Genomic DNA, 21,423 nt, shown 5'->3' on the forward strand with positions numbered 1-21,423 from the left:
ACCTGCAAGTCCTCAGGCTGTATCCAGTGCAGCTGTATGGCTTGAGACCTACAGCCTTAATACAAAGATTGCCTTTGCAATGTTCATGTCATTGCAAAAATGCATTCCCTGCAGGAAATGCAGGGAGGATGCAGGAAATGCAAATAAGATTCCTCTCATGCCACCAGATGATATGATAGTTTTATGCCATCCTAAACCTGAAATAGTTGTTTTCTTTGGAGATCAAAGCCATTATTTAAGCAAGTCCCCTTTTTAAGCAAGTTATTGTAGCAATAATCATATTCCTCTTATAGAAAGTAGAAGGGTTTTCCGTTGTTCTCTGGGTTGTTGCTAACCTTCAGTGAAAAGCTGTCTGTCCCCCATAGGCGTGTCTAAAGAACTGCATGAGGAGTTCTTTGGAAAAGCTGAACCTCTGTATTTTACCTACAGAAAACAGTCATCTTCTGTTGGTGTCAAGGGAGCTGCTAACACTTTGACAAGTACTGACTTGAAAAAAAAGAGGTAAATATTTCCCATCCAACCCAGATAATCCCTTCAAACTCAAATACAAGATGTGAGTCAGGTTCATTAATCTGAGGTCAGTGACTGAAAGGTGTTCGCCATTCAAGCAGGAGGAAGCAGGGACAAACCTGAGTGCCTCAGAATATCATTCTCTTATTTTTCTACCCAGTTACAACAGCTAACACTGAGGAAACCTGGGGAAATTCAGGCCTTCCTTTAGAACTGAGTTCAACAAAGCTCACTCCTGAGGCAGCTGAGCTGGCTGGCTATTTTGTGGCTACTTCGGATGCGGTAAAGACAGTGGAATTCTTGCTTTAGCACTGTGCTTGACGAATGTCTAAAAATGTGAATATAAATCTGAGATATTTGGGTCCCAGTTTTATAAAGCAGTTATGTGCCTGCCTAACTTGATGTATGTGACTATCTTCAGTGGGAATGAACCATGTAGGGAATGAGAGGCATCAAGATGAAAGACATCTGGTTTAGTGCCATGCAAAGAGCAGCCCTTTTCATATTGACCATAACACTCACTTGATCACGTCATTTAACTTCCCAACCTCTGCTGTTTAATCTGAGAAGTCAGATTGCTAGGGCTTGCCTTCTCGACAGGCAAGGTAGGAGGATTAATTCATGAGTGTGTGCCCTGGACTTCAGAGAAGTCTGTCAGTATGAAAAACTATAATTAAGAGTTATTTGTCCTGCACTTGAAAACACTGTACAACAGCCTTAACCTGAGCAAAGCTGACTGTTCATCACTGCTGCTCAAAGCAGTAAATGCTGAATGTGCTCAGCAGGACCAGAATCAGACTAAAAATTTACTTTCAAGACAGCCATTGGAAATCCAAAGTTTGGTAAGAACCTAAAGATTTTAGAAACAAGGGAGACTCCAAAGGTCAAAGCAGTCAGTGTCAGCTTTCTACCAACTCCAGCCAGCTTTGTAGCAAGCTTGTATCTCCCACAACTGTCTCAGTTATCACTTCATCACTATACATACCTTTTCATCTTCTGCTTCTCTCAGAAAAGAGGAATCCAACAAGCTCTTCAAGTCAGGAGACTAGTCTTTCTTACATTGGGGAGAGGGAAGAAGATAGCATGTTGCTTCTGCATCAGCTATCAAAGATCTAGCATCCTAATTTAAAAATATAAATGGAAAAGAATGGTGAAGGTTCAGAACACGTACCTGTAAGAGTGAATGGCTTTTTGCCTTGGGCTGAATTTGAACTTGGATTTGATCTCGAGATAGCTATGGAGTTGTAAAAAAGTCAGTATGATGCTGGAGGAAAAAAAAAATCAAGCTTTCAGAAATAGAATAAAGAAGGATTTTGGGATTTGAGAGAATCAGGAGCAGCACATCCGTTTTACCTGTAGATGCTGGATCCACATGGAGATGGTGAGTGATAGGGAGTGGGAAATGACAGGCAACGACCACCAACACCCTTGATTGTGCAGATAGAGCCCATTTTGCAGGAGACTGGATCTCCATGCTAGAATATTGTATTGTCCATCTCACGCCTTCTGCATTCCTGGTGAGGATTTCCTGGAAGTAAGGGGAAGATGCTGGATAGCCTGCCAGCCTGGCTTTCAGTACAGCTATCTAGGGTGCAGAGGAAGATGTGTGGAAATGGTGAAAACTAGTGCTGAGGGCTATAGCACAGGAGCAGGCAGGAGCCATTTTATCCAGTTGCTGCTGAAAAAGTAAATCTGAGGTGAAGGGTGGGGGGAGCAAAAGTGATAGCAGGAATTCATTTGGGTTAAAAAGTGTAGTAAAATGCTCAAATGGAAAATGATGCCTCTTGGGTAAAGCATTCTGTCTGCACAGGGCAGGCCTGGCTAGATGAGGTATTTGGCTCAACTTCCAGATGGTGGGCAGGAACAAGAGTGGGGTGAGTTGCAACTTCCTACACCTTTCCTGCTGTTTCGGATAGTGTTGAATGTCGAGTCAGTGTGCTCATCTCACTGATGGAGGGTTGGTCCCTGGACAGGGGCAGGGTTGGAATGAACAATTAGCTGAGCAAAGAGCAATAATAAGAAGATAAATGGTTGATGGGGAGGTAGGAAGCACGAGACTGGGGATGTATGGTGGTGGGGCTGGGGCCCTTCCCTGACGAGAAGGGCAGCAGCAGTATATAGCAGATGTCAGTGGGATTAAGATCTCCTGTGTTGGAGTCTGGGTTTGGTTGTTGTAGGAGCAAGAGTAGGGTGGCTGGTTGTGAGGAAATGAAGTGGTATGTGACCGTGTGGAAATTTAGAGGATGCACGCTGAGATTGACATTTGGGGAGGGAAGAGAGAGAGGCGAAGCGTTTGAAAGGAGGTCTGGGCTGCTGCTTTTGAGAGGAACAGGAAGCTGTAGGAGATTTACACAAGGGGACAGGAGTCTTCCCCTCATAGCCTGTTTTCTACCTGCAGCTTCAGTGGGTAATGCAAAGCATACACTCCCTGTCACCTGATGCAAAGCTTTGCCTCCCTTCTCACTCTGTCCTCCCAGGCACCTCAGGGCTCTTGTTTCCCTAGGGCTTTCCATCTCTTCAGGTGACCCTTCAGAGCTCATGTTAGTGCAGAAGTCTGTGCAGCCACCTTGTGTGGCTGGCTGCCCCAGGAAACAGAAGGAGAAAATGCCATATCCCCCCATGCCTGGGGATACAGGCCTCTGTGCTGCAAACCATGGCTGTTACCATGGTGCTGCAGAGGGAGAGTGGCTGTCTCTGCTGTCACGGTCTGACCGGACACACAATACCTCCAACTTGAGTCTTTTTCAGCTTTGGCTCCAGTTCTCTACTGTGGAAGCAAATGGTGTCTTCCTTTATTTAGAAACCCTGCCAAGACACTTACCTGCAGAGACCTTCCACTTCCAACCAAAGCTGGTATGATCTGTTCATTTTGGCTGGGCTTGCTCTGCCCCGGTGAAATGTGCTTAATATACAGAAGCACCCAGCCACCTCCAGCTGTTTGTTGTCAACACCCATTGCAGTTCTGTTTAAGCAGAGTTAATACTTCTCAGTGGTGTTGATTCTCTTTTTTGGCTGCAGCATTTCAGGCAGTGGCTGCTGTATGAATGTGCCAGGGTTGTGGGCCATAATGATCTCATTTTGGGGAGGACAGTGGAGTAATGTGCCTTTCATTTGCCTGACTCTGAAGGCTGCTTGTTGAATGTCAACGCAGCCAGAGTTGCAGCTACAGCAGTCTTCCTCTTACTCGAGTTTTCCAGACACTGTTACTGCTGTAAAAACCTGCTATTTACCCTACCAAAAAAAAAAAAAAAAAAAAAAAGCCATTGAATAAATGTTCCCTTTCCCTCACCTCTTACAGGATTGATATCTGGTGTGCAGTCTCAGTCCAGTCTGCACCATCTTTAGCAGAAAGATGGCACATATATGAAGGGGGAAACCACACATGGGGACTTTACGGTGTCTAATGAAGCCAAAAACACAAAGCCACAATATATTGGCTTGAAATGTATGCTTTCCTTGATCTTACCGTACCATACAGTTGCAGTATTTGGCATCTCCTTTTGGCGGTCAAGACTAGAATGATCTGTGTGAGACTCGCTAAGGTTTCCCTAGAAAGGCTACCATTCTGTAGAATCACATATGTTATTCAGGATGGGAAAAGACCACCTGGATCATTTCTGTTCTGCTCAAATACAATGTGCTGTGGTCATTCTGCTCAATTACAGCTGTGGCTATTTGCTAGGAGGAGAATGGTGCTCTTTGCTGTCACTGGTGGCCTGCTCAGAAGGTACAGACCCACTGTGGACACGCAGATTGCAGGACACTGCAGCTCTTTGCTAAAGAGAAGGCCAAAAAGAGAGAGGTGCTAGAGATGGGAAAGGGTAAAGGTTAAGATTGGAGAGGAGGTGACAGCAGAGACCTGGGAACCACGAACCTCTCAAAGCAAGGTCATTCAGCAGGGTTTTCTGTGTCCTTTAGTTTGGTTTGGGTTAATTAGGAGATTTCTAAAGACTAACCCAGCAGAAAAGGTACCAGTGCTGTGAAGTCCCTGTTTTTTGGAGTCAGATGTCAAATCAGAGATCCCCAAAGTCTGAAGGCTGGAATAACAAACTTCTGCAATTTCCCATCAAATGCTCTAATTTTGACCAGTTACAGGGCTCCTCCAGCAGAGAATGTTGATCATGTTGGTATGCCAAATGGAGGACGCAGTGAAGTGAAATCTCTGGAGACAAGAGACAGAGGGTCTGGAAAAGTTATGTTTCCTGGAGCCCTGGGCACAGCAAGACTCTAGAGGATTGTCAGTGGGGGAAAGAGCAAGACAAGCGTCAGTTAACCCCTAAAAGGGAAGTTTCCAGGAACTTTGGGTGTGAGGCCTGACAACTTGCAAGGAAAGCGCCATATGGAGAAGGATGATACTGGCATGGCTTACAGCATACCCCTTCTCACAGCAATGACAGCTAGCTAGCCTGTGTGTGCACTAACCCATTCCCTGCTGTGCTTGTCACCCTGGGCATTGGTATAATGATTTATTAGTGCTATCTGACTTCTTAAGAAATAATAAAAAGGTTACCCTCTTTACACATGCCTACTTGTTTCCTAGCCTGCACCTTACCTCCAAATCTGCTGTGACCCTTGTGCTGTTGCAGCTACTTTTTGAACCTTAATTCAGAAAGAAAGGGTTGTGATGGTGACGCTGTTTTTCTGAGTAAAACAAGAAAAAAAAAATGTTTTCCCAGCTGTGTCCTGAAAAATCCAGACACACAGAGGAAAATCCAATAAATTATTAACTCAGTCTTTCCATCTGCAGATAATGGTGTTTCTGGCCATTCAGGCTATTTATTTATTTAATTGCTAGCCTTCTTTGCCCTCATGGAAAGAGCAAATCTCTATTTGCCTTGAAATGCAAGGCCCTGAGCCATTTTCTGGTGAGCACCTAGACAATGGCTTTCTGCCCTTTGAATGGGGAGAAATAGCTTGGAAGTGAGTTTCCTGTACTCCTCTCATCTCCCTGGGAGAGAAGAATAATGAGCAAGAGAGCACCTTCATAGGCAAGAGATTAGAGAGTTTATGCATGGTTTATGCTTTACAGACTGCTGATTGCAATACGCTCCCCCCCCCTTTTTTTTTTTGTCTGAGTAGGTGGGGTGCTGAAAGAAGGTATTTTCAACTGTGATTTTTTTTACTCAGAAGATTAATGTTTGTCTTAGAAAGTGGTAGGACAAGGGTGTTGCCAGCTGCCTGGCACTGACACATCAATGTCCTGATGCTCAATCCATGCATCCAGCCAGGTGCTGCCCTGCTCGTGAGGGGAAGCATCCTGTGGTTCTATGTTACAATGAAAGGCAGGTTTGATCCATGTTGTATGGTCAGAAAAATAGGTTTGGTTGGCTGCCCTGCTCCCACTCTGGTGATGAAGTATGGGACTGTTTGATGGGCACAACTCAGCAGCCCCTTGACACTGCATAACTTACCCATTTTCCTGTTTCTTGACCTCCTGTTTTCCATCCCAGACTCCTTGAAAATCCACCATAATTACTTTTTTGCCTTAGGTCCCAGTTTTGCTACAAAGCATACCCAAACCTGATATTTTCAATACTGTTAACCTAGACAATCTCAGCTGATAGGATTACCAGAGTGCCACTGGCCTTGCAATGCTCTGCTCCCCAAAATATCCGCAGCAACTGCCAGCGCAGTTTGGCCACTTCTCACGCAACTCACCTTTAACCAAGGTGTCACGAAATATTACACGGAGGCACCCCGAGGTTAATTTAAGGGACAACAGAGTCCACAGCAACTTTTATTAAACCAGTGAGAAACAGGGTTCTTGCACTCCACAAGTGACTTAAATACAGGTTCAGATATCAGTTGAGGAAATAATTTGAAGGGGCAGCAACTAATACAACAGCGGTCCACAGTGTGCATGCACGTGGCTGCACCAAAACAATGCCGGAGCCAGCCTTGGGTCCCGGAGAAGCACACACTTGCCAAACACGGTGCAAAAGAGATGCACGTACTCGCAGTGAGTACGAGAAGTGTGCACTCGCGATTCCGCGAGGGTAAATTTATAATACACTCGCAATTGTGCGAGGAAATAATTTACTTACCCGTGCCAGTGTGCATGGAATCCTACACGTGCTTATGTGAAAGCACGGGAGGAAAATACACTCGCGGTTGTGCGAGGGGCTCTCAGCGGCCACTCGCGACTGTGCGAGGATTAATTTAAAGTACCCGTGCAAATGTGCACGGAAAATATATGTGCAAATGTGCACGGAAAGTATAAATATGCTCGCAATCCGCGAGAAGTTTTACTTACACACGTGGCGGCAGGGCAAGTGGAGTCTCCATCCCGGGGAGCGGGGGGGGCCCGTGGCTCCCGGCGGCAGGGGCCAAGCTCGTGCTCCGAGGGACCCGCACAATGGGCCGGGTCGCCGACGAGAGTCCCGTTTTTTATACTGGCTGATCAGATTATGACGTGTAGGCACTCTAGAAGCTTCTCTGCACCCCCACACTGTTTGTGGGATGCCCCTGAAGCCTCCAAAACATCCCCCACCCTGCCTGTGGGTGCCCAGCAACTGGGCTAATGGGCCTGGCCAGGGTGCTCTGGGGCCATACAAAAGAAGCTGTTAGCCTCAAGTATCAGATAAAGAGGGAGACGTGCCTGCTCCTTCCAAACTGAAGGGGGGTTGCATTCCACGACACAAGGTGTGAGATCCAGCTGTCCCTCGTGGTGCTTTCACACTGCTCTCTGCTGTGGCCGGCAGCTTCTGACATCACCTCTGGTTTCCCCTGCCCTGTTTACCCAGCCAAACTTCAGCCCAGCAACCCGGACACAGCCAGGCTGTCAGCCTGGTGCTGGCTCCCTGCTCCCCATCACTGCCCTGTGCTGGGGGCTTTGCAGCAGTTTAGCCAAGGAACCAGGATGGACATTCCTGCAGAGCTGAATGTTTGCCATCTTCACAGAGGCTGACTGCCACCTGTCCTTGTCCTATTTTTTTCTTCTATGTTGGGCTGCATCAAAAGCATGCTCGAACTTAAGTTCTTAAGCAATTCAGAATGCTCTGTAGCTGTGACAAGCCCTTATAACTACTTATCAAGCCACGAGTTTTCTGTCAGCATTTGTGTCAGCATTTTTTTGATATATCTAACTGGAAGGTTAAATCAAGCCTTTGGACAAAAATACAGATTTCCTTTATAAATGCACTAAACCCAGCCCATTTCTTTGCTGTTTGCTGGCTGAATGTAACGTTTTGGGAATTAATATGGCCCTCATACAGAAAAAATGATTGATGGTGTAAGTCATACTGCCTTCCCTTTTGTAAATCTCAGGATGGGTAGTGCCAAACCCCATCATCCTCTTTTGCAGAGATGCAAACTAACAGCTAGATGCCAGTGTGGCAGGGCCTTGTAGGATCATCCTCCCCAGGCTTAGCAAATGCTCTCCTGTTCCAGTCCTACAGCATAGAGCATATTCCCAGCAGCCTAAATGTCTGAGTGACTCATGCCAGATGTCTGGATCAGAGAGAAAAGGTCAAATACTTCTCAACACAAATAGGGGGAAAAAAATACTCACAAAAACCCAACTAATTGGAGTGCAGTGGCTGCAGCAGCCACCTAGGTGCCCAGAGCCGGGTGACAGGCAGCTGCCTTGCAAGGGTCAGCACCAGCCCTCCCCACAAACCTGGCTTTTGCTCCCAGCTGCCTCCAAGGCTGCATGACATTACCTCAGCCCTGCTGGGGAGGAGGGAGGAAGAGAACGCCACCTCCTCAGAGACTCAGGCACTGGGTGATTTCTTTTTCTGCTGCTTTAGTCAGCTTAGATGTGGCACAGATGGGGAAACCGCAGCCTGTGCCCCACACTGGCTCCTGGGGCCTCAAGAGGTGCCTGAAACAGATGGGACAAAACCCTATTGGGGCCAAAACGTGCTTGGCATTGCAGCCCTGGCTGGAAGAGAGGGATAAGACCCTCCAGCACATCACCCTGCCCCACCGAGGCACTGCGGTCCATGGCATGTGTCAGCCACAGGGAGATGAGCACAGGGCTGCATCACAGGGACATGCTGCTCCCATGGGTGCGGGCTCAGTGCTGGCACATGCGGCAGAGGTGGATGAGGTGGTGGTGCCTGTGGGCTTGTGCACGGGGCCTCTTTGAGACCTGTGCCAGCCACTTTGGGGATGGAAAGCCAGGTTTTCTTCTGGTAATTCCCAGAGGGCAGAAATGACTGTATTGGAGGGCTGCTGAGCAGGGCAGGAGGCAGATCCTTGCTGTTCCTGGGATGTGTGGGTAAACACAGCTTGTGGTGCTGGGGAGCTGTAGGGAGGCTTGGGGTGAGTAGAGGAGTTGCAGGGCAAGAGCAGGATGCCTTCTGAGATACAGAGTACACCAGTCCTGAGGCACCCAGACAGTGGAGGCAATGCAGTCTCCTGCAGGGTGGCATGGGTGGAAAGCAGGAGCAGGACTGGTCAGGTAAGTACAGGGCTGGAGGTGGTGAGAAAGAGAGGGTTCAAGTTAGGAGCAGCAGTGTAAGCTCTATTGGGAGGAACACAGGGAGATGCTGCTGGATGGAGCGTCCAGACAAGCTGGAAGAACCCAGAGATGGTGCTGCCACCCCACCCCACTGCCAAAGAGGGAAAGCTCTGGGCCAAGATGCATCTTGCTTTATGCCTGGACTTTCTTAATCCTGCCAGAAATCGTTTTGGTTTGTTCAGTGCTGGAGAACTGAAAGGCTGAGGTTTCCCTGTGCTGGCAAGGGAGCGTGGCTCCAGCGGTGAGCCAGGAGGCTGATGGGAAACAAGGCAGGGCTATGCTTTCTCCTTGGCCGCAGAGATGCTGCTGTCTCCAGATGTGATACATTTACGTCAGTGACTTCATGGTGATGCACTTCTACCACGAGGACTGTCCAAAGCCTGTCATAGAAGCAAAGCGTCTGGAACAACCTTCCACCTAACATGCAGCTGTGTTTTTCCAGTGCAGGGGAAGGAGCAAACAAAAAGTGTTGAGACAGTCTTGGTCCTTGCTCCAGATTGCTACTGAAAGCCTATTCTCAATTTTGGTGTATTAAAAAAAAAGAAAAAAAAAAGAAAAAAAAAAAAAAAAAACAAAAACTTTAAAACTGGAAAAAAACCCACAAACATGCTGCAACTACAGAAACAAATATCTTTATCCAGTCTGGCAGCTACTTGTGTAGCTTCTATAACTGGACCCATGAGATTTGGAGGTATTTTCTAAAGCCTAGCTTCAAATGGGGAAACCCCGCTTTCGTTAAAAAGGACAAGTTGCAGAGATCCGGGTTAGTGAAATCCTAACAATGTGACTATGTGCTCAGAAACCTGGTGATGCAAGAGAACTCCCGGTGAACTGTGAAAAAAATAAAAATGAAAAATCAGTTTTGAATGTTCAGATGGGGTTACTCCAAAGACATCTGTGCTTTTTCGCTTTTTGAAGTCGGGCTGCAAAGGAAAACCCCAGGGCTTGAAAAGGCTTTGGTCCGGGTTTTTTGTTTGGTTTTTGTTTTTCAGCAACTGCGAACGGCACTGAAGTGATTTAGGAGCGGAGCAGAGCAGAGTACGGCACGTCCGGGACCCCGCGGGCTGTGGACGTGTCCGCCCTCAGCGCCGTTGCTGTGGGCACGCGGTCTGCGTTGTGTTTTTCACTCTGTTCCTTTGCTAATCCTGAAATTCTTATTTTTTTCAATCTCTGTGAGGAGCACGTGGCGCTCCCCGCTCCCCTTCCTCGCGTCCCGCACCCGCTCTCCCCTTCCCGCCCCCCCGGCCCGAGCCCCGTCCCGCCCCGCCGGGCCCGGCGCGCGCAGCTCGCGCGCTCGAGCCCGCGCCCGCCGCCGCCCACCGTGCTGGGGCGCCCGCCGCGGGCCGCGCTGCCCGGCTGCGCCGCCGGGGTGCGGGCCGGCAGGGCGCCACGGGCCGGCAGGCGCCACGGGCCGGCCCGGCCCCGCACCGCACGGCCCGGCTCGGCACAGCACGGCCTCGCGGGAGGGCGGCTGCGATCCGCCGCGGCCGGCGATGGGAGATGGAAGGAGCCGGCGGTGCGGTAAGGGGCGGCGTGTGTCCGTGGGGGTGCAGGGGTGCGCTGAGCCGGCGGCACTTTTCTCCCTCTATTTACTTTTACCTTCTTTTTCCCTTTCCCTCTTTTTCTTCTTGACCTTTATTTTTTCTTTTTTTTTTTTTTTCTTCCTCCTTATTACCATTTCATTTTCCTTTTTCTCTTCCATTTTCCTTAATTTCTCTTCCCTTTTCCTTTTCCCCCCTTGGGCTTTTATTTCTTTCTTTTTTCTTTTTCTTTTATTTTCTTCCCCCCCCTTTTTTTTTTTCTCCTTGTTTTCACACTTCCCTAAGGGAAGAAAGCTCAGAGCCCACTTCGGCACTCATTACTGCTAGATCCCCAAAGACACCAGCTGCACCAGGGAGGCTGCACTGAGACCCCCATCCCAGGGCCGGGACCCCTAACCTGCGTCCTATGTTATTGGTTTTGCTTCTTTGTAACTTGTCTGTGTAACAAATCAGCACTGTTGCTGTACAGACAAGCTGTTTTAATAATACCAACTTCTCAAATTAAATGGGAAGTGAAAAAGACAGTGTCTTTGGCTGAGTAGTAGCGTTGTGCTTTCTGGGGAGGAGTGGGTTTGACATGAATTCACCAAAGGTGTAAAGTTTTAGAATGCTAAGCATACACAGGGATGATCCTGTGCAGTTGTGGTATTATCTTCATCCTTGCTACCTGGGACTGGAGTTACACTTCTCAATGGGAACATAAACACAGAGTTGTAATGAGCTTGAACTTCACACAAACTCACTGAAGATACTGACCTCCCATGCAGACACACTATTTCCATGCCATAAACAACAATTACCTGGCTCCCACAGGGTTCCAGTTAATACGTTGTCAGGCAGAGCACATCTATGTGTTATTGAAGTGATTTGGGTGTGTAGTAGGCAACTGCAATTACTACTACTTTTGCAGCCTCAGTCCCACTTCAGTTCTGTCTGTGTGTAGGGCCATTAAAAGAGAGAAAGTCAAATGCAATATTTCTAATGAAAGTGGTGGTTGCACATCCAGTGTTTGAGGCAATTGTAATAGGCTGCTGAGAATCATCCAAGTCTGTCTGGTTTAGCTAGTAGAAAGCAACCTTTTTCTACTCCAAATGCTTTTTCATTTCATTTCCTTATTTGATGTATTTCAGCAGATGTTACCAGTTTAACGCTGACCATGAATCTGACCTAGCTCTGTTGATTTACAGTGACTGAGAATTTGGCTATAGAGACGTTGGTTTTAGGGTATGCCTTCAGTGGGAGAGGAAGTGAGGTTAAACTGTGTAGGAGTCCCTGTGCAAATGCTCCCTTTCAATTACAGCCTTGGTTCATTGCAGAAAAGAGTATAAGAAGAGCCTTTGCGGTAGTGGTGATGTTAAAAAAAGTCCAAGAAAGTTACATGCTGCTCTTTTCAAAACTTGATACAACAAAAAACTAGGACTTTTTGATACACGAAGAGAATTCTTGCTTAGCTTACCTGGGTGGTGGGGGTCCTCTTGTGCTATTTGTGCTAGTACAAATTATCTGGTTTACTATTGCCATTTTCATACCATCAAATTAAGAAAAAAAAGAGCAGTGAGGATCCTAATGAACATGCTGGTGTTTTTTGTTTTGTTTTTTTTTTTTTCCAGCAAGAATTCAGTTTGTGTTGTCAAGCTGCATAGCTGAAAAGATGTGTATGTTGTTCAGAGTATTTCCCCTCCCTGCCTATCCCACAAAATGGTCCTTTCTGTTCTTTCCTGTCTTACCAGGAAAGTTTGGCATTTGGTTTTGCAGCTTTGATTTAAGAGATGGTTTGGGTTTGATTCCTGTGGGATGAAAAGGCAGTCTGTTTGAAGGACTACCATGGACCAGTGCCATGAAGCATCTTTGCAGGCATGCGTTTGTCTCCATGGTCATGCTGGGAGCCTAGTGCTGGGAGCTTCATTGTTGGGGCTGGTGGTCGAGGTGGCAAAAGTAACGCCCTGTACATGGCCATCGATGCAGAAGAAGGATGCTTTGCCTGTGGCTGATAAACTGTCCTTGAGTATGCAGTAGAGTTGATTCCTTGAAGTGATCGCAGCTTCATGGAGAGAGGGGCTGTCAGACCTGGGAGCTGTGATGATTTTTTCTGTGTTTCTTTTTGGAGTTCCTCTGTTTTAGTTCCAAGGGTCCTGATAGGGAGCAAGAGCCTGGGGTACTGCTGGGTGCTGGTTTAAAGGTAACTTAAAGGTAGTGGCTTAGGGAAGGGAGGGAGGGGTTAGCATCTGGAAAGTAAGATTAGTCACGTCCCCATGGTACCACAGAACCATCTGCCAGGCTGGACAGACCTGTGAACTGCTGCCAAAACTCAAAGGTTGGGGCAGTCAGCCACCAGCCCCCAGTATCCCACTCCACGTCAGCTCTATGACCCAAGTGCTGGAGATCCCTGGGGTGTGGCAGCTGGTAGAGTTGGTTGGTGCGGGGTTTGCAGGGTCAGCCAGAAGTGGTGAGAGCAGTGTCCCTGGGCTCAGTGACACCTGCCACCTCTTCTTGAAAGGACGTTTACTTGCAGCTGGTTCCTGATGGAACCAGCTTCTGGTGGAGCAGGGGCTTCACAGACTGGCTTTCCCATGCAGTCTCACTCTCTGGCTTGGGGGGTTTGTCATGTCCTGGTGGGTTGTAAAACTCTGTGATGGTCCTTCTCTTGGGAAGTTTGGCTCACAAGGGCTATGTGTGATAGAAAACTCCTCTGGATCATCACCATGCAGAGAAGAGGGACCACAGGTGAACGAATTTAGGACTTCAGCAATTTCTGTTTTAAACAGCTGAATCTCATTCTGAAGGGATTCCTGTCCTCTGGCACCCGTGGTAACAGAGGCTGTTTCCAGTGCTTTTTTCCTATTTGCACTGAGATGAGGTTGGGGGGGGGGACAGAAATTCTATGTTTCTGTGGATGAAAAAGGTGTTTGAGACCAGCTCTAAGTGCCTGCCTGGCACTTTCAATCTGTCTGTAAGTGTCCTGTTCCTCTCAGGACTGGCATTGTTTGAAGTATGCTTTTGCAATATGCTTCCAGGTGCTTTTTCTGAGCACAACCTCGCTTTGCTCTGAGATGCCTCTTGCTGTTTTGCCAGCTCCTGTCAGAAACCACAGGCTCCTGGGATGCTAATGCATCTGAGCATTTATTTTCTGCCTTACTGAGAGAAGCAAGGTGGGTTGTGGAGGGTGCTTAAAAACAGGGTGGGGTGAGGGCTAGCCCTCTGGGTGTGGGCTATGTTGCTACAGGGTTGAATTGAGAGTCAGAGGAGCTCAGGTATTATCCAGCCCTTGAAGCCTGAATGGCACCTGAATTGACTGTACTTCCTGAATGCTGTGAGCAAACAAACCTGCCAGGGCACCTGATCTGTCCATCAGGGATCAGACTGTCTGTCAGAGTGGGAGCTCTGCATTTCCACCTCCACTGAGCGCCTCAGCCACCAGCAATGCGTGGTGTTTGCCATGGCTTGCTTTGCTAACTGTATAAAAATATTTTCAGTGCTGTGACCACTGGGCTAAACCTAGGTAGACCAGGCTTTTAGAGATGGGCTGCCAAGGCAAAAGCCCGCTGATTACTGTCATGCTTGCCGAGGGCTTCATGTTTTAGCCACAGCAATTTTTTTGGCACCTGGTGAAAGAACTGAACAAGAGGACATCGTCTTGAGTGTGTGATACAGTAGTTTGGGAACAGTAAGAAAACAACCTCAGTGGCACAGATTACACAGTGTAAGCCTCCCTTTTTGCAGAAGTGATGAATAGGGCTTGCTTTCTCTTCTTAGCATGAAATTGCACAGTGGAAGAGGTGGTTTATCTCCAAAATGTACTCTTTTTTTTTTTTTTACAAGTTTGCGAACAGGAAGTGTCATTGGGGTAGTTGCATCTTCCAGGCTGAACAAATGCCAAGTGTGATGGCAAGATGCACTTAAGCCTGGGATATGGCTGCATTTCAGTGTTAAGATAAGAACCTTTCCCAGGAAAGTAATTTTCTCAAAAGAAACCAAATTCTAATACCAGTGAGTTCTGGTTTTCATCAGCTTTCTCGTCTGTGGACTTGCTGTGGCCTAATGAGGGAAAAAGGAGAAGTATTAACTTCTTCAGTGGGACACTAGCACCAGCTGGCCTATGTTGTGCTTCCTGTGAGGGATGTACCACTTTTGCTGTCCTGCCACGGCTAAAACTGGTTGGTGGCTCCTGACGGTTCACAGGGCTACAGCTGCCCGAGGATGCTGGTGCTGTCACTCCTCAACTCGCACTTTCTTAGCAAGCAAACAGTCTGGTCGTGCAGCAACATCTTTTCAGTCCTCCAGTGCTTGCACAGCAGGAGGCTCACCTGAAATTTGTCGGTGTGACTTCTAGTTGTTGCTTCAGTTATGCTAGGGAGGAGATGGTTCAGATCAAACTTCAGTCAAGTTTCTCATCTGAAAAAGGTGGTTTAAATATGTGTTATGAAATAGTCACACAGGGTCAATGAGCTGTGTCTAAGTTGCTGTTGCTGTGTTGTAGCTACAGTTTGCCCTTGCTGCAGAGGGAATGCAGTTTTTTATACCTTTGCAAATGTAAATTTTTCGAGTTGCTGTAGTGTGCAGTGGTTTGGATTTTGGGTGTGGGGGTTTTGTTTGGTTGGTTTTTTACTGGAAAGAACATTTTAATCACTTTGGGATACTCTCTTAAACAATGTTCGTAATATTGACTTGAAAAAGGAAGATAAGCTCTCCTGATATCCCATCCTTCTTCCATCCATAAAGACAGCGTGTATTTAGCCGGATGTAGAGAATGTACAGCACATGGGAAAGGATGTGCCCTGCAAGTTCTCAGTACTCGGCAGATGTTGGCTTGAGTGTTGGAAATAATTTAGTTGCTTAAAGAGACAGAGGTAACTTCTGGTGGGCTCAAGAAGTGCTTAGGAATATCCAAATTTTAGCTTCCATGGAGCGGAAATCCATGTGGGGCAGACCTGTAGCCTGTCTAAATACTGTTTTGCCATCTAAGATACCTAAAGAGGATGGAAAGAAGCAGCCTGTGAGTTTGCTAAATATACTTGGAAAAGACTGAACAAAATAAATAAATGCAAGATATGCCACTGAATTATCTGAATAAAAGGTGCTGTCTTTGTTCAATTTTTCTTAGATCAGGCCCCCATACCAATGCTGTTTGATATAACTCAGAAAAAAATACCAGCACTGTGGCTTTATGAGAAATTTTGGATGTATTTTACTATCTTTATGTTTTACACAGAAGAATGTTGTGGTTCATGCAATGAGCTGAAGCCTACTTCTCAATGGCCTTCCTTTGATTCTTGCACGTACCTTAGAAATAGTGCATAGACATCCAGAGCCCCATACAGCATACACTGAAAATCACTGACTTAGCAAATAGAAAATGCTGAGTGACCTTTAATGGCAAAGTGTAATCATACAGACTTTGAATTAATATTCTGTTCACATTCACACAGTTACAGGTCAGACAGTGTCAGTCTTTGCATAATAAAAAGAATTTAATTCAGTATAACAGCTGACTGCTTCATAACAACTTTAACCAAACAATGAAGCAAACATTTCTTTAAGGAGAGAAAAAGTCAAGTGCAGGTGTGAAACAAGATGACCAGACTGAAAACAAATTTTACCTGCAACTCCTTGATACTACTGCTAAGGCATCCCTTTTTTTGGTCACCGTTCCCATGCCTTTTTCTAAACAGTGACTCTTGCTTTGTTTCTGAATTGAGCCTCTCATCAGACACTGAACTTCTGTGAAGTCTGCTGTTGAGTGCAGAGAGCGCCTCCGATAGTATCTGCGCCCTTTCAGTTTTGCTCGCTCACCTGATGCCTTCCTGGGAGGCTGCTCCTGGCAAACACATCCCATGGCACTGGGAGTGACATGGGACACCTGTGGTGATCCAGTGCTTTTTGGTGAATCCCTGGGGTGAAGGTGTGGCATGCTCTGTGGTGAGGACTGAGGTGTGTGGATGGCTGGACAGTACTGAGCTCAAGGTCTGCGCGTCCAGGGCCGCGCCAAAGCCCAGTGAGCAGGTAAGAGTATCTGACTGCGCTGGTTTGGACCCAAGGTCAGGTTAGCCCAGAAGCATGTATGTGGTCGTGGATGTTAGCAAATGCCTGGGAAGAGTTCAGCTTGGAGCTTCATGAGAAGGATGTGATTTCTGCATATGTTGTGGATTTGTATCCCTTGAGCTTGTTCACCCTCCTTTTCAGCTGCTGTAGGATTTTGGTTTCCATGACATTGTTTTGCAGAGAGGTCTGTGGTTTTGACTACAGGCTGTGCAAGGCACCATCTCTTGTTTGGTGTGATGATGATTCCCAGTACCTTCTTTTGATGTCATCTGGCTGTTATAGTAAAAGAGGTGGTGAATCGCCGATTGCTCTTTGCCTTTTTCAGACCCCTTACAACTACATGTATCTCTGCCATGTATCTCTCAACTACCTCTTTACTTCATCTGAGAAGTCATAGCTGACTTGGTTGTCCCTTTCTGAAATCCAGACTTCTTCTCTGCTGGACAGTGGTTATAAGCAACACTCTCACACAAGCCCTTTCCTTCCTCCCCACCTTCTGGCTCTCTACACATCTCCCTGCAACTCCTGATAGTTAGAAATTACTTTAAAACCCAAGCTGAGATTGCTTCTCTTCCAAAGCCTTTCCTAGTATTAACTTCTAGCAGCTTCAGCTGAGATTTAGCCATGCAAATCTCCTATTTTTTTGAGTCTTTATCTATTTTACTTATGCTTTAAGAATTGCAAACATATATATTAGCATGTGGAGGGGTCTGTGTGCAAGGAAAACACACACATGGTGTATGAGGTCACATGGAAGTAAAAACTAGACGTTGCTAGCTGTTTTTTTGTGAGCACCAGCACTGTCTCTGCTCTCTCTGTGCTGTTGGTGCAATAGCTTTTACCATCTAGCAAGTTCATTTTGACTCCAGCTTTCTGCATTTCATCCTGTTACTTAGGAAAGTGACTTGAAAAAAGCTAACAGAAATAGTCTTTTCAGAACAACTAGTGCAACCTGTCAAAAGCAGTGAGGCTTGCTAAGCTCAGCCCGGACAGGAATGATAACAGTGCTTAAAAACAAGGGCTAGCCAGGTGTTGGGGGGATTGTCTATCTGTGACTGCAGAAGCAGACTCCATGAAGACTCGAGCATGGCTTTGCAGCCTGACTCATGTGGTCCTTTTGCTCTGCTGGGAACTTATTGGAGAAGGTTGTACATCTGTAAAAACCTTCTATCCATCATTCCTGCCTTTCCTTTATTTGTTTACCAGTTACTGTATTTCTATCAGTCTCTGGGAAAACTCCTGCTGTCTAGCATTTCGCCTGACTCTTGCTCCCTGAAGGCTCAAGCTTGGGCAGCCATCCCATTCTGCTTTTTCCCCAACCACCATGTTCCCAGGTCTCTTGCGAGGAGTCAGTCTGTCTAACAGCATCTGTCCTCTCAGGGGCTCTGAGAAACTCCAGACTGACATTTTCCAGTTAACTATTTGCTCCCTTGAACACTTCCTCCTTATTAGATGTTTTCAAAGACAACATTTGACCTTGAGTGTGAAAGCTTCAGGCATGGGTTCATGCTGGCTCTTTGTGCTCAGACTGTCCCATTCCTTGTCCTGGCAGCTGTAGACAGTATCATCTCCTTCCACCGAGACCTCCAGTGATGGAGGCCATCTCTCCTGTCGACTCAGCTGCAAATGGTGGTGACAGAGCAAGACAGCAAGACGCTGATATTCCTCAATTAATGTTCACTGGATGTAGGTATTAAAAAAAAAAAAGCCTCAAGAAGAAAACAGTCTGTCCAAAAAAAGGCCCCAAGGAGAACCTCAGTAAAATTCAACAGAGGATGCTTCGTTGCTTTCCTTCCATGGCAAAAGGAGAGGCATTTTCTTCAGACTTGGATGACTCACCATGCCTGTCTAAAAACCACTGGGTTTTTTAGGGAACAGTTTGAGGAGAGCTCATGGCTGGAGTCTAAATCAAATTCATCCAGAGACACATTGTGCTTCAGGAGAGGAAGCAGCCAACTCTTACCAGGGTCCTGCCTAAAGCCACCTCTCAGTGGTGAACTGTTGGCAATGGTTTCTCCTTGCAGCTGCTGGCACTCTGCTCCAGTTTGCATGTTTAGACAGCAGAGTGGAGCAGAGGCAGTGTGTGTGCTTCATGCTGTGCTGACTTACCTGCCCTTGGCAGCTCCTGTAGGAGGAGCAGCATCCCTGAGGTCTTAGCATCCTACTGCTGTTCATTTCAGTGCTGAGACATAGATTCAGCAGCTTCACTTCCTGTGCTAACTTGAGACCTCCATGCATGCCATGGGCACATCCTAAACAATCTCTTGATTCCTCAGCAAGGGACAAAAGCCCAGTGCGGTGGGGCCTCTGTTGACCCACACCAGTGCCTTGGGCAAGGTCAAGAGAAACTGGTCCAGTGTGTTGGCAGGAGGTCTGGGGGGTGAAGACTGCCATGGCCAAACTAACGCAGCCTCACAAAAGTTATATAAAATGCACCCAAGAGGTAAAAGTAGCTTCCCCAGCTCCCAACCAAGAACTGTGACCCAGAGAAGTAGTCTTGATCAAACATGTCCAAACAGGCAGAAAGCACTGCAAGAATGGTAAATAAATGGGCAGGAACTTGTTGCTTCTCTGCCCAGAGCTTAATTGGACTCAAAAACAGTGTTTCTGTGGCTCATGAGAAATGTATGTACAGCTGGGCTGTTTTAAGGGGATTGATGCTCTGAGCGAGCGTCACCCTCTCTGGCAGTGACAAACACCAGATGCAGCAAAGGTGGTAGTTAAAGCCCTCCGAGGAAAGCAATTATGAAATGAGCTGACCCGGATGCACATTTCTTTGCCCTTGAGATAAGGGAGAAGGCTTAAGCAGGAGTTTTATATCCCTTCCAATCTTTCTTGTATTTAATCCTTGCTAATGCAGCTTGGAAAGTACCGTGAATGTTTGTTCAGTCCTTCTCTGGGCTCCCGGTTTTGGGGTTTGGGCATGATGACATCTACAAGGTTTGTGTGAGTGGCAGATTGAAAGAATAAAAGGAATGCACATAATCTCTTTTGGTTTTATGTTTTGTTGTTGTGTTGCTTGTTTTTTTTTTTTCCTGTCTCTAAGGAAGGACAACAGGAAAGCAATAGTCTTAAGAGCCAGCTCTGACCTCATAGCATCTTCATTCTCTCCACCTTTTACTTTGTCTTTTTAATATCTCTTGTTTGGATGAAATATCATACTCATCCTTAAGCCTGGATCTCGATTCTCTGAACTGCTTTACCTTTACACATCCTTATCATGCTCTGACAGCCTAAATAAATGTTAGGTTTGGCTGTTCCCATGCAGAAGCCAGTATCTGTAATTCTCATCAGCAGTGCTGAGCCCTTCTGAAAATCAAGTTATTCCTTTCAAGATGCCAAGACAACGGTCTTGTAGTCTGTGCTTAGGCACCTAACTCTGATAAATGCTGCCCTGTACACTGAAAAAACATTAATTTAACCATCAATTTCTGCCTGTTACTGGATGATGGAGAGGGTGAGAACTGCACTCTTCTTCATTGCTTTATGGTAATGTACAGGCAAATAGAGACCCTTGGGTAATGTGTTTGCTGGCCAGGAAGCTCAGTGCAGCAGATGTCTGTGAAGTATTGAAGAGCAGGGCTGAGGGATGGAGATGCTGTGTCCCATAGGTGTGAAGATCAGAAATTCCTCACTTTTCAGGAACTGGATTACTCCATCCATTTTGTTTTCCATTTCATTAGTCTGTGAGCGGGATTTGGCACCAGCTAGTTGTTTAGCCATCCCGTCCTTTTGCATCCGAGTAGGCTGAATTTTTTTTCTGGCTGCATAAGCTACTCCTGTACAGGCTGTTGCAGACAGAGCCTTCTCTTGTGTGCTCTGGATCCAGCTGTTCCTTTTCCAGGTCTTCCTGACCCACTTCTTGTGAATGAATACAGCCCTGTGAAAGCAGGGGAGATACGGTGGCTTTTTCTGGACTCGTTTCATTGTGCTCATGATAGTCATCTTTGTGCTAGAAAGCCTTTAATCTGTTTCATCACATTTTTCCTGAAGTATATGGTAGTAGCACGTCTGTCAAAGTAGCCTTGGAGCACTAGTGATGAATAATTGGACCTGGGAACAGTAAATAAATATATCCAAGATGCCTGTGTAAGATCTACTGCCCCCCTGTCACGGAGGTGTGTTGGGCTAAATCCTGCAGAACTGTTGCAGTCCAGAAAGGTGGGAGAAGAAATGGGGCTAAAAGGCCATGAAAACCTGGAGCAAAACAGTTCTAGGGCATGGGGCAAATAGTTATTTGTCAATATGCTCTTGGAAAAAAAATGTAATTGTTGGAGAGCTGGCCTTGGAGGAATGTATGCATTTGTAATTCCATCCATGTCTGATTAAAGAGCCTTGACCAAGAGTACCTGTGAATTGTGTGTCCTGTACTTTGAACTTCTGTTTGTAGCTGATGCTTACCCTCAAGTATTTGGTGGAAGTGCATAAAAGTTATTATTGTCCTGGAGGGCAGAATGTTCCTTCTGGCTTCTTTTTTTTTAAAGAGTATTTTTGTAAGCTAGGGCCTTCGCCAGTGTGAACCATGCAATGACTTGCTATGCCATAACAACTGGCTGCCTCAAACATAAGGTACGAATGTAAAGGTCACTGAAGAATTTATAGAGTTAATGATTTATTTCATCTGTCACTTCAGACAGAAGAATTACGGGCTTCGTCTTGCCCAGCTGGGAAGAAACTTAATGCCGACTGCAGACAGTTTTTGCACTACAGCTTATTGCTGCTGTGTGCTTTACCTTGGAGATTTGATTTGTCCTCACCTGTTCAGAAAATTAATTTTAATCTTAGTACTGTAGTCTTTCTCTTCTCTGAGAAACTGGACCTTTACTGTCTCAAATTGCTTCTAATGAATAGGAAGCAGTAAGAAGGTGA

The 21,423-nt window shown here is 46.5% G+C and overlaps 1 protein-coding gene across 4 annotated transcripts in view; it reads left to right on the forward strand.

Moving 5' to 3' along the window:
• The first annotated feature begins 10,380 nt into the window (after window positions 1–10,380).
• The window catches only part of LOC309451619 (PH and SEC7 domain-containing protein 3-like), a 112,821-nt gene continuing 101,778 nt past the window's right edge, over window positions 10,381–21,423 (forward strand). For 3 of the 4 annotated variants that reach the window (XM_082075494.1, XM_082075497.1, XM_082075498.1), the window contains exon 1: window positions 10,381–10,495. In XM_082075494.1, the coding sequence (XP_081931620.1) occupies window positions 10,475–10,495 (21 nt within the window). In that variant the 5' untranslated portion in view covers window positions 10,381–10,474. The remainder of the gene's footprint in view (window positions 10,496–21,423) is intronic. The other variant, XM_082075496.1, reaches the window with a different exon arrangement.

The sequence above is a fragment of the Streptopelia decaocto genome (assembly GCF_964273445.1).
Source record: "Streptopelia decaocto genome assembly, chromosome: Z".
NCBI lineage: Eukaryota > Metazoa > Chordata > Aves > Columbiformes > Columbidae > Streptopelia > Streptopelia decaocto.